The sequence below is a fragment of the Penicillium canariense genome (genome assembly GCF_028826845.1).
Source record: "Penicillium canariense strain IBT 26290 chromosome Unknown utg000001l_segment0_segment0, whole genome shotgun sequence".
Classification (NCBI taxonomy): domain Eukaryota; kingdom Fungi; phylum Ascomycota; class Eurotiomycetes; order Eurotiales; family Aspergillaceae; genus Penicillium; species Penicillium canariense.
Window position 1 is genome coordinate 8,076,691 of NW_026622728.1, and position 23,766 is coordinate 8,100,456.

Below are 23,766 nucleotides of genomic sequence, written 5' to 3' on the forward strand. Positions count from 1 at the left end.
GATTGGCGTTTCGAGTGAGGCGGTCTGCATTGGTATGTGTTGGTGGTGCTTAGCGGGTCCGGATGAGACACAGCGAGGGTGCCATCCGAGGGGTTGCTGGAGCAAATGGCCGGAGCGAACGGCCAGGTTCGTACTGAGCGGGGATGCTATGCGAGCGCTCGAAAATGGATCGACAAATTTGCTATCAAAACACCAGACAGCGGGGGAGCAGCGGTATCAGGTGACCGCAGGCTTGGAGTAACGAGGCTTGGGTTGCCCGTTACTCCGTACAGTCCAGTGGGCCAGTGGGCCTGTATGGTACCAGCTTCTTCAAGACTGCGATCGCCAGATAAGAGCAGATAAGAGGCGATAAGAGCAAGAGGATGGTTGATACCATCGATACAGCGCCCCATATGTGAAAAAGTGTACCCCGTACAGCCGATACATACACAGCAGGCAGCGGAGTGGACCCGCCCCCAATAAGCCCAATTCGTAATAGTCGCCCGTCCCCTCAAGCACCTCAGGCGGGTGCGTCCTTGCGCCAGGGTCAGGGTACCCGAGGAATGTACTCCGCATCATCAGGACAGAAGCACGCGACGTCGGAGGAGGAATTGCCTTGCGATCGTCACGCAAGAACACATTGCCCCGCCGTGCGACCGGTGGAGCTGCCAGGTACCCGGGGAAGACAAGACACTCCTCGCAGGAGGAATGATACCCGATAAGACAAAACTATCTGAGTCATTGAGTCATCCGTATCGTAGATCAAGGACCGAGCTCCGGAGGAGAACAAGACTAACGAAAGGCTACAGTGCATGCCCTGCTCGTGTGCTTTCCTCTCCCCAGTGACCTGTAGCGGCCCTCCCCGGCAACGTACCAAACACGTATCACCCACCCCCGGTCTCGCCGGCTCCACTGTGATCGACAGCCCGCGCCAATCGATAGGTCATTTGGCGCTGTCACCGTACCGTATTCTGTGTATCGGAGCGTATCTTAGCGTAACCCCGTCATCGCCCGCTTGCATCATCCTTCTCCGCCTGCCCTTTCGCTCACCCTTAGATAAGAACATGGTCCAGTGACTCTGCGCCTCCTCATCTCTCCTCATCTCCTCCTCCTCCCTCTCCTCCAACCACTCCATCCCGTCCTAGGCCTGCTAGACACCAACACATCTCTTACCTGTCCTGTCTATTGTTTATCCTTTTTGATCCCTCTTTTCTATCCTTCGTGATTGTCGTCCAAAGCTTACCGCCATCATGAAAGGCTTCCTTGGCCTGACGCTGCTCCCGCTGCTTGTATCTGCATCGCCCACCTGGACAGAATCCATCCACAATGGAGCAGCTCCCATCCTTTCCTCCGTGGGGGCTCAGGAAATTCCGGACTCCTACATCGTCGTATTTAAGAAGCACGTCGGTTCTTCCGCCGCGGCCGCTCATCACAGCTGGGTGCAGGACATCCACACCGACAACGCACGGATGGAGCTGAAAAAGCGCTCACTCTTCGGCTTCGATAATGACCCTTACCTGGGCATGAAGCATACTTTCAACGTAGCTGGCTCGCTGATGGGTTATGCCGGCCACTTCCACGAAGATGTCATTGAGCAGGTTCGCAGGCATCCGGATGTAAGTAGCTCTCTAGCTTGGCCCCCAACCTCCCTATCAACTTGATGAGAACTCCCAGCTGACTGAGTCCCTCCTTTCCACAGGTCGAGTATATTGAGAAGGACTCCGAAGTCCACCATTTCGAGGACCCGGCCATCGAGAAGAACGCTCCTTGGGGTCTGGCCCGTATCTCCCACCGTGATAGCCTCTCCTTTGGTAGCTTCAACAAATACCTCTATGCCGAGGATGGCGGTGAGGGTGTCGATGCCTACGTGATCGACACCGGTACCAACACCAACCACGTTGACTTCGAGGGCCGTGCCAACTGGGGTAAGACCATCCCGCAGGGCGACGAGGATGAGGACGGCAACGGCCATGGTACTCACTGCTCGGGTACTATCGCCGGTAAGAAGTACGGTGTTGCCAAGAAGGCCAATGTCTACGCTGTCAAGGTCCTGCGCTCCAACGGCTCTGGCACCATGTCGGATGTCGTCAAGGGTGTTGAGTGGGCCGCCGAGGCTCACATCAAGAAGTCCAAGGCCGCCAAGGACGGCAAGGTCAAGGGCTTCAAGGGCAGCGTTGCCAACATGTCTCTGGGTGGCGGTAGCTCGCGCACTCTCGACCTCGCTGTGAATGCCGCTGTCGATGTTGGTATGCACTTCGCTGTTGCTGCTGGTAATGACAACGCCGATGCCTGCAACTACTCCCCCGCTGCCGCTGAGAACGCCGTCACTGTCGGTGCCTCCACCCTCTCTGATGAGCGTGCATACTTCTCCAACTTCGGCAAGTGCACTGACATCTTCGCCCCTGGTTTGAATATCCTCTCCACCTGGATTGGCAGCAAGTATGCTGTCAACACCATCTCTGGAACTTCCATGGCCTCTCCCCACATCGCTGGTCTGCTGGCCTACTACGTCTCTCTCCAGCCCGCATCCGACTCTTCCTTCGCTGTTGAGGAGATTACCCCCAAGAAACTGAAGAACGCTCTCATCACCGTCGCTACCCAGGGCGTCCTTACTGACATTCCCTCCGACACCCCTAACGTAAGTTCCCACTCCGTGGATTACCGTGACCTATTCATAGGAATATGAGAACTGACTCTGTGATAGCTTCTGGCCTGGAATGGCGGTGGTTCCTCCAACTACACCGAGATTCTCGCCAAGGGTGGCTACAAGGCCGGGGCCACCAGTGCCGTCAAGGACCGCCTCGACGAGCTTGTCAGCCAGGTCGAGGAAGTCCTGGCTAAGGAGCAGAAGGTTCTGAGCCACGAGCTCGGTGCCATCTACAGCGAGATCAAGGACGCTGTTAGCGCTTAGAGTAGACACCGATCGAGACCTGTCTGTGACAGGCCGGTTCATATGAGCATTTGGTTGGATGGATTAACACTGGCGCAGATCACGTTTTCATTTTTGCTTTCACCTATCGATCGTTCTGGCTTTTTTCTTCTTTTTTTCCGGGTGGACCATCCGACACGTTCGGGTTTCCTATCCCACACAGACTGTCACTTGCTCTGTTTCCCTTTCCCCTTTTATCGCTACACGTAGTATACTTTTGTATGCAGCTATACATTTGAATCACAATCTAGATTCTGTTTAGGGAATCATACGTGCCAAGTTTCGAGTGTTGTCCTCGTCCTTGGTTTTACGATCCAGTATGTGTAGGCATGCTTTATAGGTATATTTGGAAGTGGGAAGTGGAGCTTCCCTGCCATAGCCATCGTTCTCGTTCATCGCGCCATTGCCATCCCCTAGACCTGAAGTCACGCCGAAGGCCCAGTGGCTGGAGAGAATCGTTCTTCCCGTGGAAGTAAAGGGGTGAACACGCTACGGACTATTGGTCGAGATTGGTCTCGGTGTTGCGTTGCGAAAACAACTTTCATCACTCAATTAGCTTCAGGGAGCCAGTATTTGCTTCATTCTATTCGGAATGAGGTGTACGTTAGGCTGTTGATCCAGTTTGAAAAAGCTTGGGCGGCCTGTCCAGGATTCATGGATGGTTTGGAAGCTCCGATATAGGAGGGCGGGCTCGGCTCGATGGCGGGGGAGGTGCTTACGTGCATCTCCGAGTGCCTAGGCATTTTGGTATGTTGGGAGGTTGGGAGGGACGTTCAGACGAGGGTCTGCGACCACACGCAATGCGGTCCTTAACTGTGTACTAGGGAGTTGCAAATAGATTATATTGATGCGAAGAAAAATAAAAGTAGAACATCCTGTTAAGTGTCACTAACGCCTCGTATCTCATCAAATGCAGACGCATGGTAAAAACAAACTAAGATATGTAAGAGGCTAACGATGTAAGAACCCAACCTATGCCGATGTGCGCCGCAAATGCTATGCCGTGCTGAGAAGATGAACGTGTTGAGAGATGTGTGTCAGGCCGAAAGGTGGTGGGCGATATGTTGCTCGCTCCATGACGGATGAGATGATTTACGCCCCGCGCTAATCCTCATCCATATCCTCCTGGTCATCGTCATCGTCATCGCTACCGGTGAAATGGTCCACGTTCAGGTCATCGTCGGAGTCGCTCCCGCCGAACACATCGCTATCCACGTCCGAGTCCGCCCAGAAGTCCGGTTCCTCCTTGTCCACCTCCTGGGTGATCACAGGCTCGTTCACTGGCATCACAAAGCCTGGGGGTCGGTTGGCCTTGGATGCCTCGACGTGGCCCTTCACAATGGAATGGTACTTGGTCGGATCAGTCCGCAACATGACGGCGGCGTCGACGTTGGCGGGGGAGGAGCACTCGGCATCGTCGAGGAGGGAGAGGATGGAGATGAGAACTGACTCGACTCGCTGCGCGGGCGACCAACGCTCTGCGGCGAGCTCACCCGACATTTCATCCTCGCCTGGAGGGTGCAGGATGGAGATGCATAGTCTGCCGTCAGCGTAGATGTTGGGGTGGTAGAGGGGCTGCAGGAAGCGGAACCCTGGGGACAGAGGAGAAATGGTGGGTCAGCATTGGTAGTCATTGCAGAGTGGAACCATCCAAGCACAGTCGAGTGGACCGCACGGATAGGTGAGGGTGTAGTTGCAGACAAACATGGACGTACCTGGGGGCGCGTAGGGGTAGTTCGGGGGGAAGGTCATCCGGGCCTTGAAGTAGCCGCCGTAGTAGACGGATTCCTGGTTGAGCACGATCAGTGCCACATCCCACCTGAAGATGTCGTCGTTGTGTAGCTGCCGCCAGCACAACATAGATGTTAGCGGAAAGGTGAGGGATCTCATAGGGCAGAGTGAATCCCACCTCGATGTTGACCCATTTCTCACGCGACAGAGTGCGAAACTCGTTCATGAGGATCCGTTCTGCCATGCTGGACAAAGGGGCCGATGAGTGTCCGTTCCGGGTATGAATGAAGCAAGAGCAGGGACTATGTCACTGGGAAGTGATGACTGGGGAATTCGATGGTCAGGCGGGGGATTGGGGAGTAGGCGGGATTCGGAGGCGGGTGTGGATCGGGCGATGATGTCGGGGCGCAAAAGGATGTTTGGGCGTTGGTCAACCGCCCATCCGCGTGGCGATTCCTTTACCGCGGCAATTTGTGGCGACCGAAAAGTTTTTTTCCAGTCAACTGTGAAGTATATAAGATACTACGGGTACAGAGTACAGATGGTACAACAAGAAGGCCACACAGATTTGTTTGTTCAGATTTGTTCGTTCAGGACATGGCTACGGCGAACACAACGAGGGAGTATGAAACGACATCGATAAATGGTGGACTCGGTGGGGAGCTGTCCGCGATAAGGAGCGATCGGCGCTGCATCGAGTCATCCGAGATTCCTCTGGCATGCAGCTTGCAGGATGAAGAACGAGAGTCACAGGAACAGGCGTTTCACAAATACTGAGATGGTCATGGGTAATCGTCGCCATAGTAGGAACAGTCATGGCGGGCGTCTCAGATTGGGATGCGATGATACTAGAACACCATGATAAGCATAGGTGACTCGTATGGGACTAGGCCCAGAATAGTGGCCGACTCAACTGACACGGGCTTTCATCCATCTTGAGGACCCAGAGAAGGAAAAGCTTAATTCGCAGTAGTGTACCGAGTTCCTTGTGTGAAGAATGGTATTGTTCGGCAACTGTGGACCGGAAGGGCTCAGCTATTACCAACCGACAATAAGTGATAGTGATAATAGGCCACAGTATAGTTAATACGTATATGTCATGACTCACGCCGTGTTATCAAAATTATGATAACCATATCGAGCTAGCTCGTGAGGCTAGCAACAGTCGGTCGTGGTTCTGGCTGGCGTCGATGGTACCTCGCTCCACTATGGTGGCTCGGGAGTCAACCTGACTAACGGCGGGCCCTCCAAATGGACCGCCCACCGCCGCTTTGGGGCAGGCTGGAGCCAACCTCGACTCGTCTGCAATCCCTGTTCTCTCAATCCCCTCCCACTATATCTCTTGATCGCCTCTCGTTTTGCTTCCCCACTTCTCGTGAGAATCGACTGCTGTGTTGCAGCTCTTCAGCAACCCTTCCACCCTCCTCAAAAACCAGCCTCGGCGCAGGATTCCTCCCCCGAAAACGCTGCACTTCGGCTTTCGCTCGACTTTGCAATGCCAGTCGGGACTTGCGTGCTAGTCGTGGAAGATTGTTGCTAATCTGCAGCGGTGGAGGGTTGTTCAGATTGAATTGCCTCAAACTAGCTGCATTTTTCCGTATTTTTATTTTATCGCTTGTCGCCGCCACGAGCTAATCGATTTCCGCGACGTCGGCTGGGAGCTTCCCTCGCGCGTTGCGTGCACCGCTCCCCTGCAGACTATGCTCCCGCAATGTCAGGGCCCCGTCTGGGCTATCGATGACCTGTCGCATTGCTTCCAGCGCAAGTGAGTTCGAACGAATTTCCTTTCCGATCGCCGTGCGACCCGCTACCCAATCGTTGGCCACCCGTGACACTGTCCAGTACTGATCGTCACAATCTGATACAGCGTCCTGCAAGTCTCGCTGCCGCTGGCCGCGTGCGCTTTATCCCTGCTAATAATTGTCACTCGCCTCGCCTATCGCTATGCCGTCTCCCGCAAAGGCGTCGCCTACAAGGTTCTCCCCAACGATGCCTCCGACGATGAGGATGTCCCCAATGGCCTGGAACCCGAATTAGATCCAATGCTCCAGCAGGCCTTGCAGAGCGAACGCGTTGAGCTGGAGGTCGACCGCCCCCATGGAGAAATCACCGTCGTGGCCCTCGAAATCGCCGCGCTCGTCGGCCAGGTCGCTCTCTACGCAGTGATTCTGACCACCCACGACTGGGGCCGTCATGGAGCTCTTCCCGCGACGGCAGGGCTGATCTGTTGGGGCTATATACTGTTCTTGGTTTTGGTCCGGCTGCTTTTGTCCTCCATGGATCTCTCCTCGGCCCCGAGGCTTTGGACCCACACGGCCACTCTGTACAGCGCTCAATGGCTTTTCAACATCATGGTCTTTCGCTCCGCCGTCATCCACCCGATCTCCAAGCGCGCCTTAATTCTCAGCAGCATTGAGTTCGCCCTTAGTACCCTGCTTCTTGTAATTGCCCTCACCACTCGGCGAGGCAACAAACCGGTACTCGTGGAACGGGAGGATGGATTGGAGCCCCCGCGCCACCCTACGGCCAGTTTGTTGTCTCTTGCGACCTTTGCCTGGTTGGATCCGCTTATTATGAAGGGCTATCGCCAGCCCCTCGAATTGGAGGATGTGTGGAACCTGACTCCTTCCCAGAAGGCCGCTGCGGTCCTTACAGACTTTAGGAAACGGCAGATGAAGGGTTCCCTAGCCTGGAAGCTTATCCGCTTCTTCATCGGAACCATTCTGAAGCAGGGCGCTTGGACCATTTTCGCCAATCTTTTCGTGTTTGTGCCGAGTCTGCTGCTCAAAGCCATCCTTGAATACGTCGAAGACCCCCGCTCAACCACCCCCAATGCCGCGTGGCTGTATGCGATCCTGCTCTTCGTCTCCGCCATTGTTCAAGGAGTTGCGGATGGACAGGCTCTCTATATCGGTCGAAAGATGGGTGTCAGGATCCGTGCCATCATTATTGGTGAAATTTATGCGAAAGCCCTCCGACGCAAGGCAGGCGCTTCCACGGACGCTGTTCGGAAGGCCGCGGAGGAGTCGAACGCCCCCGAGGATGCAAAGTCGAAAAAGAGCAAACTGTTTTCGTTTGGTCGAAAGAAGAAGTCTACCAATGGGGACGATGCCGAAAATGGAACCGCCAATGCTAAGCCTGCCCAGTCGGATCTAGAGGACGCTACTGCCCAGGCGAATGTCGGTACGATCATCAACTTGATGGCCATCGACTCGTTCAAGGTCAGCGAGGTTGGCGCATATCTGCATTTCCTGTGGGCTAGTGTGCCGGTGCAGGTCATCATGGCTGTCATCCTGCTCTACAAGATCATGGGCTTCAGCTCCTTTGCCGGTATCGCATTGATGGTTCTGATGCTGCCCGTGAATCTCTTCATCGCCCGGCAGTTCAACAAGGTCCAGAACGCAATTCTCAAGGGTACTGATGCCCGTATTCACGCGACCAACGAAGTCCTCCAAAACATCCGCATCATCAAGTACTTTGCGTGGGAGCAGCGGTTTCAAGACATTGTGAACGAAAAGCGCAAGGCAGAGCTCAAATCCTTGCGTCGTCGTTACGTCCTCTGGTCTTTCGCTGCAACTGTCTGGTACGGCACTCCCATTTTGATCACCTTCCTGTCGTTCTTCTTATACACGGTCGTTGAAAAGAAGCAATTGACCCCATCGATTGCCTTCCCTGCCTTGTCGATGTTCTCTCTCCTACGCGTTCCCTTGGATCAGCTGGCCGATATGGTGGCCCATGTGCAGGAGTCAAAGGTGTCCTTGGACCGTGTGGACATGTATCTCAACGAAGAAGAGACCGGGAAGTACGACCAGCTGCGTGACAGCAGCATCTCGGATAGACCGTCCACGATCGGCTTGGAGAAGGCAACCCTTACCTGGGGTACCACTTCGCCTCGCCCGCAAGCTGCTTCTTCCTCGGAAAGCGGCGCAGATGCATTCCGCCTTATCAACATTGATGTCAATTTCCCTATTGGTCGTCTGAGCATCATCGCCGGACCTACGGGATCTGGAAAGACCTCCTTGCTCATGGCCCTGCTTGGTGAAATGCGCTTGGTGGAGGGCCGTGTCAATCTTCCTGGCGGCATGACCAGCCGTGCTGACCTTCCCGTTGACCCCGAAACTGGTCTGATTGACAGTGTCGCATACTGTGCCCAGGAAGCTTGGCTCGTTAACGACACCGTCAAGGAGAACATCATCTTCGCGTCCCCGTACAACGACAAGCGCTACCGTGCTGTACTCAAGGCCTGTGCTCTTGAGCGTGATATCGAGATCCTCGATGCTGGTGATCAGACCCTCGTCGGAGAGAAGGGCATCAGTTTGTCCGGTGGTCAGAAGCAGCGTATTTCTCTGGCCCGTGCTGTTTACAGCAGCGCTCGCCACTTGCTGCTCGATGACTGTCTTTCCGCCGTTGACTCGCACACGGCCAAGCACATCTTCCGCCAAGCCCTGACTGGCCCGCTCATGCTGAACCGTTCTTGTGTCTTGGTAACTCATAACGTTGCCTTGGCCGTGCCCCAGGCCGACCACGTTGTGGTACTGGAGAATGGGAAAGTTACTGCTCAGGGTAAGCCGGACGATGTTGCATCTACTGGCGCCCTCGGTGATGAGTTCTTTAAGTCTCGCCCCGGCTCCCGAGCCAGCTCACGTGGTCTATCCCGTGTCCCCTCGGAGCACGAAGACGACGCAGCGGATGAGAATTCCGCCGCGGCTAGTGGAACCGCCAACGGTGCTGCCAGCAAGTCGCGGACGGATGAGAAATCGCCCCTGAAAGAAAGCAAGGCTACTGGCAGCGTAAAGTGGTCGACAGTCGCGATGTACCTGCGTTCGATGGGCTCATGGTATTACTGGGTCTTGACTGTCTCCGTTTTCTGTATGCAGCAGCTGGGTTCAGTTTCCACCAACATTTGGATCCGTCAATGGGCAAACGCCTATCGCGTTTCAAATACTGGCGCAGGTAGTGATGCTGGTAGCTACGCTGCCCTCGCCCACCTCAAACCACCTACTTTCAATGTGGGCAGCGTCGCGAAAGTAAGCACTTGGGGACCGCCCCAGCTCCCCTCACGCTCCGTGGGCCCTACCACCGGAGATGGAGAGGTCAATGTGGGATACTATCTGGGTGTCTACGCGCTTTTGGGTATCTTCTATGTCGCTATCTCTCTGTCACGCGAGGCTGTTGTGTTCTGGGGATCGCTACATGCCTCTTGGAAGATTCACGACAATCTTCTCAAGGCAGTCATGCATGCCAAGTTCCGTTTCTTCGACTCGACTCCCCTCGGCCAACTCATGAACCGGTTTTCTAAGGACGTTGAGTCGGTTGATCAAGAGGTCGCACCTGTGGCCATTGGCATGATTCATAGCTTGGCATCGGTGATCATGATTGTCATTCTGATCTCCGCCATCACCCCTGGCTTCTTGATTGCGGGCGTCTTCATCACTTTGGTTTACACCGCTCTCGGCGCCGTCTACCTGAACTCTTCCCGAGACCTGAAGCGACTTGAGTCCGTCCAACGGAGTCCGTTATACCAGCAGTTCGGCGAGACCCTGAATGGTATTGTCACTATTCGTGCCTATGGTGATGGACCCCGGTTTATCGTCGACAATCATCGCCGTATCAACGCTTACAACCGGCCGCACATTTACCTGTGGGCTAGCAACCGCTGGCTCGCGCTTCGTGTGGACTGGACTGGTGCTCTAGTTTCGTTCTTTTCTGCCACCTTCGTTTTGATCAATGTCGGCAAGATTGACGCCGGAGCTGCTGGTCTGTCTCTGACTTATGCAGTTACTTTCACTGAGAATGTCCTTTGGCTTGTCCGTCTCTACTCGGAGGTTCAGCAGAACATGAACTCGGTTGAGCGTGTTCGCGAGTATCTCGAGGTCGACCAGGAGGCTGCCCCCATCATCGCCGAGTCCAGACCCGCAAGCGGCTGGCCCAGCCAGGGTGCCGTAGAGTTTGCTGGCTACACTACTCGCTACCGTCCCGATCTTGAACCCGTACTGAAGGAGGTTTCTTTCTCCGTGAAGCCCGGTGAGAAGGTCGGCATTGTGGGTCGCACTGGTGCTGGCAAGAGTTCCCTCGCTTTGGCTCTCTTCCGCGGCCTGGAAGCCGAGAAGGGTCAGATCCTGATCGATGGCGTCAACATTGGCTCCATCGGACTTCGGGATCTGCGCGAAGCCATCACCATCGTGCCCCAAGACCCCACCCTGTTCACCGGCACCATCCGCAGCAACCTCGATCCATTCAGCCTATTCAGTGACGAGGAGATATTCACAGCCCTCCGTCGCGTGCATCTGATCGGCTCCAATACCTCCGGCGCTACAACCCCGATGACCTCGAGCACACTTGCCGCCGGCGAAGCCAACGGCATGGACGGCAGTACGGTCTCCGTCGCCGACAACAAGAATATCTTCCATAATCTGGACAGCCTCGTGTCCGAGTCCGGCTCCAACTTGTCACAAGGTCAACGGCAGCTTCTATGCCTCGCACGCGCGCTCCTCAAGAAGCCCCGCGTTCTGATGATGGACGAAGCCACCGCCTCAATCGATTACGCCACCGACACCAAGATCCAGGAAACCCTGCGCGAGCTCCGCGACAGCACGATCATCACGATCGCGCATCGCCTGCAAACTATCATAGATTACGACAAGGTCCTGATGCTCGACCAGGGCCGTGTCATCGAGTTCGACCACCCCTGGACCCTGATCAACAAGGAAGATGGCCTGTTCCGCAGCATGTGTCAAAACAGCGGGCACATGGAGGTCCTTCTGGACGTTGCGAAGCGCGCCTGGTCTCAGAAGGGGCTAGTCGATGATTCCTGAACGGGCACCGTCATCTTCCCATAACCATCCCTCCCCATGGTACATATTTCATCCTTAGCCCCTAAATTCCCTCCTGTCCATACTACCGTCCCTCTGCCCGCTCTTTCGAGCGTGGTCTGCAAAAAAAAAGACTTTCATGTAACTTTTCTCTTGCGCCCTTCCACTTTCTTTTCTGTCTTGGTGGCTCTTTGTTCAATTCATTATACTTATTTGACCATTTTCATTGTTCGTGGCGTCAGGGGCAATGTATTTTTTTTCCCTGTGAATCATTCTTCCTCTTCCCCCATTCCCTCCGTCCGTTTCTTGTCCATCATCTTTATTTTGATCATGCTTTGTAATCCACCGCTTCCTGCCGTCCCGCTTCTGTTGAGCTTGGGCTTGGTAGAGTGAGTGCTACAGGCATTTTAGGTGTCTCTAGCGTGAATAGACAAACAGGAATTGATTGGGTTTCGCCTTCGGCTTATCTTTGTAGATTGTAGCTGTGCGTCGTTTAGCGCGGCGATAAGCTTGGCTAGTTGAGTCTGCGCCCCTGATTACGTAGAATGAGTGTATCTGGGTATCGAATTTCCTTCAATGTGTGTGTGCATTTCTACTCTTATGTAGTGAGCTTTATTGTTAGATATGTTCCAGGGTAATTCCCCGTATATCTTATATCATTCCATGCCATATATCGTTCCGGTTCGTTATATACAATTTATCACTGTGCTTTCCCCGTAAGCTTCGCAAGTCAAACCGGAGACTTGCCGACCGGTGGCGTTGTAGTAGCATTGGAAAGGTTTGGAGTGCATGACGGTTTTCAGCCACGCTCGTATTTGAGTTCGCCGGGATATCTTCGAAGGATTGGCCGGTTTCCAGCTGTTGGCACGAGGACTCGGGCCGTACGATCGCGTTGCTGCCTATAGCGAGCTGTGCGACCCGAGTGTAGGTCCTCAAGTGGGACAGTGCCCGACGAGGACCAACAAGAAATGTCGGTCGGTAGATCCGCAGATTCGGATGGAAACCGAGTTCCTCGACAGCAGCCATAGCTGTTGTGGGACCCTGCCTCGTGTTCTGGGGTTGAGCTCTCGATCCCGTGGCACCTCATGCACGTGTGGTGGCTAAGGGTGCTGAGTCGAGCTCGGAGAGCGAGTACCCGAAGCTAGCGCGGCGGGTGGGCGGGGAGGGGGCGAATAGCCCGGCATAAGGAGTGGGTAGGGGGTCGGGAGGTGCATAAAAGATGCCGGGCCAAAAATTGGGCGGGGCGGATCGCAAAACGAACAACCAAAATTGCGACCGTGCAAATTAGCGCAACCTGTTTCAGTGGCGCGCGCGTAGGCAGCCCCTGATCACGGTGAAGATGGCGATGGTCATGCTAGCGACCACAAAGAACCTCATCGGCGGCAGTAGAGAGGGCAGCATTTCCCAGACGGACTCTGCTGCTTCCAAACGGTCTAATTCGGACATCAAGTCCCGATTGGGCATTGTCCGTGCACGAGTGTCGATCCCTGCATCCGGAGTGCCGATTGAGTTATGGTACTGGTCACGCTGCTCGCTGGTAACGAGGCCAGCTTCGCGCATCGCGGTCAACCGGTCGGCGATTTCGTCGGCGTCAGGCACGGTCTCGGGGAAATAGTAGGGCATCCGTTTATTCAGGCGGCCGTCTTCGTCCGAAGAGGCTGATCGGGCGGCCGGCGCCCATAACGCGTCCCGAGGTGACAACCACTCTGCGGCCTCTTTGGGCTCGATTTTCTGAAGGACCCCGGGCGCCATTGGGATGGCAGCTGCGGTGGCGAGGCTGGCAAAGGTCAGGGCCAGGGACAGCTTGGCGAGGAGCATATTGTGTTGCGGTACGAGTACGGCCGTGAGGGGGTTGTTTGCACTGATAACGCGGCCTGATAAGCGGTCGGGCGGTGTCACATCACATCACGGGGCGATGCGGTGGAAGGGGGTGGGAGTTCGAAGTAAAGAGGATAGCCCTCGAGGTGAACAGAAGATGAGATGGGATCAAAGGATGAGAGTTGGCTGGATGAAATAGAAAAAGAGGAGCAGAACGAAGAAAAGATAAGGACGCAACACTGATCGGATTCGGCGGCACTGAAGGCGGGCCCGGGCGGGCTTGGCTTGGGTCAGCCGGACTTTAGGAGTACGCTAATCTCCTGGTAGCTAGCCTGGGGCGTAGTCAGCGGAAGGTGTACACTCCGCGATAGTCAATTAAACAGCCACAGATCAATAGAGCTGTTCCAGAAGCCGTGGCGGTGATTGTCGATATGTACCGGCTTGGGACTGTATACCGATCCGAAGTATAACTCTCATGAATCGCTCCGAAAACCTGATATTAATATTCGGCTCAATCCGATTACACTTTTATACAATCACGCATATTAAGTCGATCCACTGTTGTCGGCGCATGAAAATGCCGACGATATTTGCCCATCGGCATACGCCTGGTTGATCTGGACAATGACCCCGTAGGTACCTCCCACGGCCATAAATAGCCCTAATAAGACGAGAAGGACATGTACTGCATACATTGCCTTCCGCAAGATATTGCCCTTCAAATACTCCCCATGGCTATAGAGCCATAACCACCCCGGGAGACTGATAGCCAGGGGTGCAAAACACAATGCACCCACAAGAGCCAGCACATAGTTAAATATCGGAATCGCGCATGCCAAGACGAAGGATATGGCAGACATGCCAATTGTGCAGCTCAGCCACGTACCCCAATGCACCACCGTGTTCGCCTGCAAATGACGCGAGTTACGCAGGATCCGTACGAACAAGTACTTGGCCGCCACATGCACATATAGACAGCCACTGATGATCAGACCCGGTAGTGCGATCCCATATGCGATGCGTTTCACAGTAGTTCCTGCGCTGCCGAGAGAGGGTGACGCGATCCATTTCCCGCACCAAGCATAGATCACAAGGCTGAATGTCAAGTACGATGCAGTCACCAGACTCATGCTGAGATAGACGGCTTTTGGGTAGTCCTTGGGCTTGCGCATTTCCGAAATGACGGGCAAGAATGCCGAGGTCGCGGCGCTCGATACAAAAATCGTCGCTGCGGCACTAATCCCAGTCGTAAAGCTAGGGTGGCCAATCACCTGGTACCCAAAATCATAATCGCCTGTCTGTGGTGCCGCAGCAGGGCGATCTCTCGTTGTAACACCAATCCTGGCCAGGTTAGTCATATATAGATATATGCACGGACGAGGAAGAGGGGAAGAACATACACAATAATAAAGACAGCAATATACACACTGGCAAAGCCAACCCAGGTTAACCAGCCAATGTGCGAGAATTTGCGCACACTGGCGCATCCAGCTATGATGATAGTCGCGATGAAGCTGAACCAGACAGTGCAGATAGAGTGCAGCGAGAGCGCATTGAAGGCAGTCGACACGCCGATAATGCCGGATGCAGCCACAATCACGTAACTGACTGTGAAAAGGAATCCGACCAGCTCTTTGACTATTGGACCACCAACCACCTGAGCCATATCGGCGATGGAATGGCAGCCGGGATAGCGGTTGCGAAAGTTGCCCTGCACAATGGCGCAGTAAGTGTTGAGGAGAGTCCATCCGATGACGTTGACAGCGCCGGGGAAGGCGCCGAGCTCGTACATCAGCGATGGAATAGAGAGCACGCCGGTCGCGAAAATGACTACATCAATATCAGAGTCAGTTCAATGGGGGTTCGAGGCTAGACAGGTCGAGAACAATGACTGACTCTTCAAGAAGATGATTCCTGCTCGGATCCAGCTCACGGTACGAAAATCGACTTGGCCCTCACCTCTCTTGAAGACCTCGTAGCGATCTTCAAGCTCAGCCTTCTCAGTCTCAGGAGTAGGGGCTTCATTGGTGTAGCCAGGAGGGGCCTCCTTGATGTCATCGGGCGAGGTCGACATAGCGAAGGGCGGGTTGATAGCCAACCAGCAGTAGAACACCAGGACTTGAGAAATGGAAGCATCAAACAGATTCTAGAACTTAACGCAAGGAATATATAGGAAGAACACCTGCGACGCCGGAACTTATCTCACCGAACCGGTTTCTTCCCGGCAGAACATGGTCAGTTTCCTTATTCGCGGATGCAGAACAAAGAGTCTGGGGTACTGGGGCCGCTATAGTGTGATAATGAGGCCGGTCACAGGTGGGTTCTACTCCACTTCGCGTTCCCCACGAATTCAAGTTGTCTGATAACAGGGGTTCAAGCGGGCTGACGGGATGGCTGACGGGATGGCTGGGGTATGTCGAGCTCCGGCGTGCATAGTTGGCGTTGGGGTAGGAGTCGGTGGAATGGCTGAATACGGTTAGTTGTTGGGGTAGTTTGGCTTGCGCCAATAAGGGGAGGCTGGGAGACGCAGATGCACCTTGCGATAGAGGGGAGATAAGAAAGATGGTGGCGGATTGACCGAACGTAACTGATTTTCGCGGAATGCGGCATGCAGAGTTGGAGTAGGGCGCGTTGGAGACAGCTGCGGGGATAACTACGCGTGTAACTATCTGGTTATTGGAGACGAAGATAAGATGTATTAGATAATGATATTCTTGAAAAACAGTTCTGCAGTAACTGCCCAACCCAGAAAAGAGGAATTAAGTTCCATTCAGTTCTTGAGCATTGCTCCGACCGGGGCAGGCATCAGCGCTCCTGGTGGAACAGGATTCTTCTTTTTGAACTCGTCGCACACTTGCTCCATGGTCACAAACTCCACGCCTTCGTGTTTCTGGAAATGTTCAATGAGTCTATGACGATTAGTATCCTTGCATCCCCTAGAAATTGGTCACAAATTGGCCATAACTCACCGCTCGTGCATCAAAAGCACATGTGGTCTCCCGGAAACATCGGGATGGATCGTAATCGGAAAGATAAACTCGTCGTACTCGCGGTAGAAATAATCAAAGTGATCGCGCCAGATATCTTCCACGTCACGTGCATTGACAAAGCCATGACTGTTTGGAGCGTTTTTAATAAACATCATCGGAGGCAGGTCGTCGATATACCAGTTGGAAGGAATCTCGACGAGGCCTGTTTGAGGGCCATGTTCCAGCGGCTTCATCCAAGTTTCAGCCTTCTTACTATAGTCAATCTTGGTCCAGCGGTCGCCTGTTCGAAGATAGTATGCCTGGCAGTCCTCATGGCTCATGCTGTGATCGTACTCGATGCCATAATCCAACAGGAGCTGTGCGCCTTCCTGGCTAGTTTCCCACCAGGGGGCAACACTTCCACGAGGCGGTTTGCCTGCGAACTCGGTCAACATGCGATATGTCTTGTCGAGCACATCTCGTTGCTGCTCAATGCTCATGTCCGTTGGGTTCTCGTGCGAATAGCCATGTAATCCAATTTCGTGGCCTGCGTCGCGGACCGCCGCCATGTCCTCCGGGAAGGTCTCCAGCGAGTGGCCGGGGATGAACCATGTCGTTTTGATGTTATACTTGTCGAAGAGCCTCAGAAGGCGTCGTGTTCCAACTGTACCTGCCCACATCCCTATCTCAACTTAGTCTAGTATCAGCAACCCGGTTGAATTGACTTACCTCGGCTAATATCATTCGTCGAGTCTTCGCCGCCGTAGGAACCGAGCCATCCGGCGACAGCATCAACGTCGACTCCATACGTGATGAGAACTCTCTTTGGGCCCATTTAGTAAAGTAAATGCTTAGCAATTGCGGCGTTGAAAGCTAGTAAGATTCATCCGGTCCCTTTTGTACGGGTCAAACACATGCGGGGAAGGCGATAGTCCATAGACCCCTCCTTTTCGGAGCCGTCGGGGTCGTCGCGCAAACGCCGAGATATGATCACCGGTCGCAAGCGCAAACACGATTATCCCACAAAACTGGTCATACCAGCTATATTATCCATATCTTCTCGTGCCTTCTTTGTCCGATCTTGAACCTTATCACCCCCGTTATCGGATAACACAAGACCCTGGGTGGGCCTGCGATCTTGGAGTCGATTTGGGGTCAGAGAAAGCACGGGTTTCTTTGCCATGGAGCCAGTCGCATTAGATGCGGGTCATTGTTTGCCGACAGTCTCCAAAGAGAGGAGACAGTCTCGGAGCAAGCCGATGAACTAGAAAAGAATGTGGCAGGTCACTCTCTCCTAAAAACTTCACAACCCCTTGCTGTGCGTGTGGCAGGCCACAGTCTCAGATAACACCATGTCGGTCCTTTTCACAAGTATTTCAGCGTAAGTGGCGCATCCACAGCTTTCCCACTGGGCTTGGTAACTATACAGGTTTACTGATGAGTCTCCCCGTAGGAATAACCCGGTCAAGCCAGGGGATGCCGAGGCAGTCATCGAGCCCCTTGGGCTAAGGATAGACCCTGCGGAGTCAAGCGACTTCCACACACTTCTAGCAGCAATCCATGACTGCGCAGAGGGTGTGGCCGCCCTTCCAGACTATCAACCAGCACCCGATCAAACCAAGTATCCCCGTGAAAATGTGCGCCGTCCCAGCAAAGAGGAGCAAGTGTTTGGACAAGCTTGGGCACACAAGTTTCTCATCCGAGGAAATCAAAGAGGGGGCGTCCTCGCCGGAAAGTCCGTCAGTCTTAAAGATGTGATCGCGGTAGCAGGTGTGCCACAGCTATTGGGCAGCGATATTATTCCGTCTTGGACACCGAGTACAGATGCGACGGTGGTGACACGGCTGTTAGAAGCTGGAGCCGACATTCATGGGACATCGACTTGCGAAAATTACTGTCATTCAACTTCATCATATACCAGTGCCCAGGGTACAGTGGAAAACCCCCATGCTACTGGATATTCTGCGGGCGGAAGTACCTCAGGCGGCGCAGCTCTAGTTTCGGCGGGCCTGGTAGATATCACCATCGGAGGCGACCAGGGTGGAAGTATTCGGGTTCCGGCGTCTCTATGTGGATGTAAGCTTATTCACATACCCTCGCTTCTTTCAAGTCTATATTTTCTAACGAAGTCCAGGTGTCGGCCTCAAGCCAACCTATGGCCGGGTACCCTTCACGGGCATCAGCAGCGGCGATGCTGTAAACGACCATGCAGGGCCACTAGCCAGGAGTACATTTGAGATCGCAGCCTGTCTCGATGTAATCAGTGGCTATGATGGCATCGATGATCGCTCACTGGGAAGCGCCAAGCCGGGCTCGACTAGTTTTGCATTAAATCTCAGCCAAAGCTCCCGAAGACTTGAAGGTGTTAAGATTGGTTTATTGAAGGAGGGATTTGAGCATAACGCTGTTAGCTCCAGTGTCAGGCATGCGGTTTTGACGGCAGCCAAGAAATTCGAAGACCTCGGCGCAACAATAGAGGAAGTGTCGCTTCCAGATCATCTTCATGGGCCAGCCATCTGGACCATTCAGCAACGAATTGCCGGTGCACAGACTCTGTTGGGACAAAACACTGGGCGAAGAGGTCTCTACATGAGCGAGATGGAACGTGCGAGACTCCCTTGGACCAACGAAGGGTTTCAACGAGCTTTCCCCTCGACGAAGAACGTTATCATCAACGGTCTCTATCTGATGTCCCGCTTCCCAGATCTATATGGAAAGACGGTTAATATTGGACGCCAGTTGAGTGATAAGTACCAGACACTCTTTGAGAAATACGATGTGCTGGTGATGCCAACCACCCCTGTTGTCGCCCCTAAGAACGGGAAACGGGGTCTCCCCTTGGAGTCACTTAAACCGAGCATGGGGTTGACAATCAACACTGCTGTCTTCAATGTGACTGGCCATCCGGCGATATCCATCCCAATTGGATTTGCTCCGGCGAAAGAGGACGAGGGGGTCATGCTTCCCGTCGGTATGCAAGTCGTTGGAGGCCTGTGGCAAGAAGAGAAGATCTTGAGGGCAGCGCATGCATGGGAGAGCCACTTTGATTGGAAGAAAATGCACTGTTCTACTGAACTGAATTGAAACGAATAGCTAGCTAGACTAGCAGTCCTTTCTTTGCAAATCTTCAACTCTTCTCTTAGATTCCTTCCAGTCGGTACCTCTCCAACTGTCTTTGCAGCTGTTTGGAGCAGCGCCATTTCGCCTAATGCTACATATTCCTGTAGCAAATTCCGTCAAGTAAATTAATTCACTCCGGTGAACGATGTCACGAAAGATAGATATGTCGTATTCATATGCTGTTTTCATGGCAGGTATTTACACTGTGATATATCCACCGTCAACCACCATAGCATGGCCCTGTACAAAAGACGCCTTCGTAGAACAAAGAAATAATACTGCATCAGCTACCTCCTCTGGCTTTCCCATTCTCTTCATAGGAGCTATCTCTATCGCGGGAGTGATAGCTTCCCGAATTTCAGTGTTGCCCATAGTCATTGGGGTTTCAATGACACCGGGGCATACGCAGTTCACTCTGATGCCGTCTTTGGAGTAGTCAATTGCATCTGAACGAGTCATGCCGATAACTGCAGACTTTGAAGCACAGTATGCCGCTGAATTAAGAAAGGTAAGACTCTCGATCTCCCATGCACATATATAGAGAGAGAGGGCAATACTTACGTGCGCTGGGCCGACTCACAATCCCCAACTGACTGGCAACATTTACTATCGCACCACGTTGCGGAGAACGACTCGAATCATGGCTAGGTAGAGCATCCTGTCTAACCATCTGCTTGAGCTGTGCTCGAGAGGACAGCCAGCAGCCTCGGTAATTGATATTGTTCACGCGATCGAATTCTGCGACGCTGGTTTCCGCCGACCGCAAAGGCTGACCGAGGACACCAGCACAGTTAACGGCATAGTCAACGCGACCGAAGTATTGCACGACTTTGTCGATGAAAGAATCCGCGAATTGATCGTCGGCCACGTTTCCGGGATGGACCAGTAACCGCACGTTGGGATGAGCTGCGGCGACAGCTTGTTTTGTCTGCTCCAAGGTAACTTCATTCAAATCTGTAATTGCTATGCGCTCGCATCCTGCGGCGGCAAAAGCCCTCGCAACAGCAGCACCAATTCCTATCCGAGTGAACCGTGTCAGTGAAATATGCCGATGTAGTTGCTCGGCTGTCAGAAGTACAAACCGGTTCCACCAGCCCCGGTCACCACGGCCACACCAGGGAAGAGCGTCTTGGCAATCGAAGTCGACATGAATGAGTTCACCTAATAATGGTTGTAACGTGATATCAATTTTTGCTCTTTCTGGTCTCTGCTAACCATGATAAAGTGTGGAGTCTGCTGGATGTCGTAAGCGATAAAGCAGCTGACTAATAACCTTAAAAGCGGGGCCGTTGGAGTCCCCGTTTGGCCGTTGGAGTAATCGTCCCGTCTCCGAAATTGCTCTTCTCCCCTCCCCCAAAGTCCACTTTTTCCTCGTTCTCCAAGGACTCGGAGTCACTGATGCCATCTCCATCGCCCCAGAAATTAGGGCGAGGTGCGAAAGCGCGCATCTGTATCCATTGCGGCCGGGCCTTTCGTCGTACAGAGCATTTGGAGCGCCATGTGCGAACCCGTAAGCCGCCCGTGGGGTCACAGCGAGTCGCAATGGAGAAGCATGGCTGATCACATACACTAGATACCAAGGAGAAACCGTTCATCTGCGTCTGTGGGGCGGCCTTTACTAGACGCGATCTTTTGAAGCGTCATACGCGCATTTCCCACCAGGATGGGCTCGCCTCCCCCGATCTGCAACCGGCTTCAATGGTGCAGCCTGCTCTCCAAGCGGCCCCTCGCTCGGTACCTGCAGCCATCCCACCGCAGTATGATGCATCGGCCCGTTCCGTAGCGGCAATACCGGGGCCATCTGCTGTACATCAGTGGACTGGAGCGCAAACTGAACACGCATCGTACTTAGCACAGAACCAGACCGATAGTATCATGGCTGCAGGAGCCCCTAATCCCAATCCAATCCAGGGGGAGCATCCGGCGATGCATGATCCTGCTATGCTTCAGGCTGCGCAATTGCTCATCCCAGGCGATTATCAAGCAACTTGTAGGTACGCTGATGTATTGGATTGGGCATCACGACTAACGGTCACTTAGCAATGCCCTATTTGCCTGAAGATCTGAACCACTTCCAAGAATTTACACACTTCTTAGACTCAATCGGGTTGCCAGCGGAGTGGCTCCCAAGCGATGGAGAAACAAATCAGATGCAGCCCGATCTCAGTCTTGAAGAGGTCCAGAAGCCTGCGCAATCATCACAAGAGCAATCAAGGCCTCGGCGTAGCTTGAGGGAAGAGACGCGAGGAGACTCTCCCTTCCGATCGTGGCTACCATCCGTCCCAAGGGGTGATCAGAGCCTATGCACTCTTTCTGACTCGGGTATGTGTTACTTGACAGTGCGTATTTTCCCGAAGAGACTAACACGATCTAGAACCGCCGCAGGCTACCAAGTCTTCCCGATTCAATGTGTCGGAGGACCAACGCTTCCGACTTGCAGCAGCTCTCGAAGACTTTCGCAATGTTATCCCAGATTTTACTCTTCCATCCCGCCATACCTTGACCCGATATCTCACATCCTACTTTGAAGGCTTTCACCCACACATTCCATTCATACATATCCCAACATTTCGCTTCAATGAATGTTCTCCAGAACTTATTTTGGCAATAATGACAATTGGTGCTCAGTATCGATTCGAGCATCGAAACGCCGAAAGAATTTTTCATGTTTCAAAAGCTGTTCTATACGAGAGAATGTCCAGGGAGTCTCGCATGGCAGGCTATTCGGCACCCCTAGGTGTCTCTCAATATTCCGATGACAATCAAGCTTCAGGCGGAGCAGTGATTAGTACCTCAAGGCAAATGGAAGTGATTCGTTGCCTCCTTGTACTCATGAGTTACGCCACCTGGGAGCGAGCTGGACTCGTCCAGGAGGCCTTCCAGCTCCAGTCTCAACTAGTTCAGCACATCCGTGACGCCGGGCTAACAGAGCCATATATCGACCCCCGCGTTACACAAGACTGGTATGAATGGGCAGATCAAGAGTCTGTGCGGCGCACAAAACTCATCTCGTTTTGCTTCATCCATATACACAGCGTTGCATATAATATCTACCCATCACTTCGGAGCAGCGAAATACACATGCGTCTACCTTGTTCATCAAAGGAATGGACGGCAAATACTGCTGCCGAATGGGAGGCCGCTCAACGAGACCGTGGGCCTCAGCAACTATTTTTCCAGGATGCCTTGACTCTTTTGCTACAGAAGTCACGGTCAGCTGTGCCGTTGGAACCAATTCCAGCTCCACTGGGTAACTATATGCTTCTTCATGGCCTACTACAGCGAATCCACATCGTCAGCGAACTCTCACTACCAAACGGAAACCATATAACCAGTCTGCCGACGGAGGAATTGAATAAAATCGAGTAAGTTTACGACTGTCGTATCAGATCGTTACGGCATACACCCCACCAATCCTTCCATTTATGATTTCATTGTCTTACCATGTTCATAGACGAGCCCTTCGCTCCTGGACCTCTGTCTGGCAACAAGCGCCGGAATCAAGCCTCGACCCCCACAACGTCAACGGTCCAATCCCATTCACGTCAAGCTCCCTCCTCGGACTCGCCTACGTACGCCTATCGCTGAATCTTGGACCATATCGCCGTCTCGAAACTCGTGAGCCGGCAATCATAGCCTCTGCGCTGTGTCGCTCTCCGAAACCGGAGCGAAGCTACCGCCTCATCCCGGCTCTCATTTACTCTGCTCATGCACTCAGTATTCCCGTTCGTCTTGGCATCGACCATATTGCTCGGAGTCAAGCTTTCTTCTGGAGCGTGAGGCATTCGCTGGCAAGTCTTGAATGTGCTGTGCTGCTTAGCAAGTGGCTTTTCACGCTTGCGGAGGCGGCGCCAGATCAGGCGCTAAGTGGTTAGTGCCCTCCCAGTCAGTTCTCGCAATTTTTATTCTGACGAAGGTCTTTGGCAGAAAATGAAAGTCGTATCCTCCGTTGGACGCAATGCATTGTCGAAGAAGCGTACTCCTCAATCGACCTGGAGGACGAATCTGAAGTACCGCCAAATCTTGAGCCTGCGGCATTGGGAATGGCTGTTCTCAGGTTGTGGGCAAGATTGTTCAAGCGGAATACCCAGTGGCCTTTCATTAACGTCCTTGGACAAAGTTTGGAGCATTACATGTCCATGCTTTAATCTTATGAGCGCCCTTGCGTTTTGAGACTTGCACATATCTAATACGAATATATCATTTTACGACATGCATGCAGCAAAGGCAGCTTCCATTCTGACAAATTGATCAATTTCGCTAACCCAGCGTAAGCTCTCAACCTCTCGATAATACATAGTATTTGATAGAAACTCCGTAAGAGCAATGATAAGAGAAAGCAAACACCTCGTGCACATTAGTTATTTTTGATGTGACCTATACAGGTATGTGTGCCCCGTTCAACCTA

At 53.3% G+C, this 23,766-nt stretch overlaps 9 protein-coding genes across 9 annotated transcripts; 4 read left to right on the top strand and 5 right to left on the bottom strand.

Moving 5' to 3' along the window:
• Window positions 1-1,229: 1,229 nt before the first annotated feature.
• Window positions 1,230-2,890, top strand: N7482_002784 (S8 family peptidase; the record flags this gene model as incomplete). Its single annotated transcript, XM_056684909.1, has 3 exons — window positions 1,230-1,595; window positions 1,679-2,617; window positions 2,684-2,890. The coding sequence occupies 3 exons, from the start codon at window positions 1,230-1,232 to the stop codon at window positions 2,888-2,890; spliced, it is 1,512 nt and encodes a 503-aa protein (XP_056548515.1).
• Window positions 2,891-4,012: 1,122 nt separating this feature from the next.
• Window positions 4,013-4,883, bottom strand: N7482_002785 (uncharacterized protein; the record flags this gene model as incomplete). Its single annotated transcript, XM_056684910.1, has 3 exons — window positions 4,013-4,500; window positions 4,624-4,750; window positions 4,818-4,883. 3 exons carry the CDS (start codon window positions 4,881-4,883, stop codon window positions 4,013-4,015), a joined length of 681 nt encoding a protein of 226 aa, XP_056548516.1.
• A 1,456-nt stretch (window positions 4,884-6,339) lies between these two features.
• Window positions 6,340-11,454, top strand: N7482_002786 (uncharacterized protein; the record flags this gene model as incomplete). The annotated part of the gene is made up of 2 exons (XM_056684911.1): window positions 6,340-6,404; window positions 6,507-11,454. 2 exons carry the CDS (start codon window positions 6,340-6,342, stop codon window positions 11,452-11,454), a joined length of 5,013 nt encoding a protein of 1,670 aa, XP_056548517.1.
• Window positions 11,455-12,750: 1,296 nt separating this feature from the next.
• Window positions 12,751-13,269, bottom strand: N7482_002787 (uncharacterized protein; the record flags this gene model as incomplete). The annotated part of the gene is made up of 1 exon (XM_056684912.1): window positions 12,751-13,269. The coding sequence occupies one exon, from the start codon at window positions 13,267-13,269 to the stop codon at window positions 12,751-12,753; it is 519 nt and encodes a 172-aa protein (XP_056548518.1).
• A 545-nt stretch (window positions 13,270-13,814) lies between these two features.
• Window positions 13,815-15,343, bottom strand: N7482_002788 (putative neutral amino acid permease; the record flags this gene model as incomplete). The annotated part of the gene is made up of 3 exons (XM_056684913.1): window positions 13,815-14,610; window positions 14,670-15,099; window positions 15,166-15,343. The coding sequence occupies 3 exons, from the start codon at window positions 15,341-15,343 to the stop codon at window positions 13,815-13,817; spliced, it is 1,404 nt and encodes a 467-aa protein (XP_056548519.1).
• Window positions 15,344-16,039: 696 nt separating this feature from the next.
• N7482_002789 (polysaccharide deacetylase family protein) lies at window positions 16,040-17,073 on the bottom strand (the record flags this gene model as incomplete). Its single annotated transcript, XM_056684914.1, has 3 exons — window positions 16,040-16,178; window positions 16,239-16,920; window positions 16,968-17,073. The coding sequence occupies 3 exons, from the start codon at window positions 17,071-17,073 to the stop codon at window positions 16,040-16,042; spliced, it is 927 nt and encodes a 308-aa protein (XP_056548520.1).
• A 517-nt stretch (window positions 17,074-17,590) lies between these two features.
• Window positions 17,591-19,322, top strand: N7482_002790 (putative amidase; the record flags this gene model as incomplete). Its single annotated transcript, XM_056684915.1, has 3 exons — window positions 17,591-17,619; window positions 17,668-18,314; window positions 18,373-19,322. The coding sequence occupies 3 exons, from the start codon at window positions 17,591-17,593 to the stop codon at window positions 19,320-19,322; spliced, it is 1,626 nt and encodes a 541-aa protein (XP_056548521.1).
• A 234-nt stretch (window positions 19,323-19,556) lies between these two features.
• On the bottom strand, window positions 19,557-20,507 carry N7482_002791 (SDR family NAD(P)-dependent oxidoreductase; the record flags this gene model as incomplete). Its single annotated transcript, XM_056684916.1, has 3 exons — window positions 19,557-19,852; window positions 19,920-20,375; window positions 20,441-20,507. 3 exons carry the CDS (start codon window positions 20,505-20,507, stop codon window positions 19,557-19,559), a joined length of 819 nt encoding a protein of 272 aa, XP_056548522.1.
• A 249-nt stretch (window positions 20,508-20,756) lies between these two features.
• Window positions 20,757-23,506, top strand: N7482_002792 (uncharacterized protein; the record flags this gene model as incomplete). The annotated part of the gene is made up of 6 exons (XM_056684917.1): window positions 20,757-20,868; window positions 20,932-21,348; window positions 21,399-21,680; window positions 21,733-22,723; window positions 22,813-23,228; window positions 23,286-23,506. 6 exons carry the CDS (start codon window positions 20,757-20,759, stop codon window positions 23,504-23,506), a joined length of 2,439 nt encoding a protein of 812 aa, XP_056548523.1.
• Window positions 23,507-23,766: the final 260 nt, after the last annotated feature.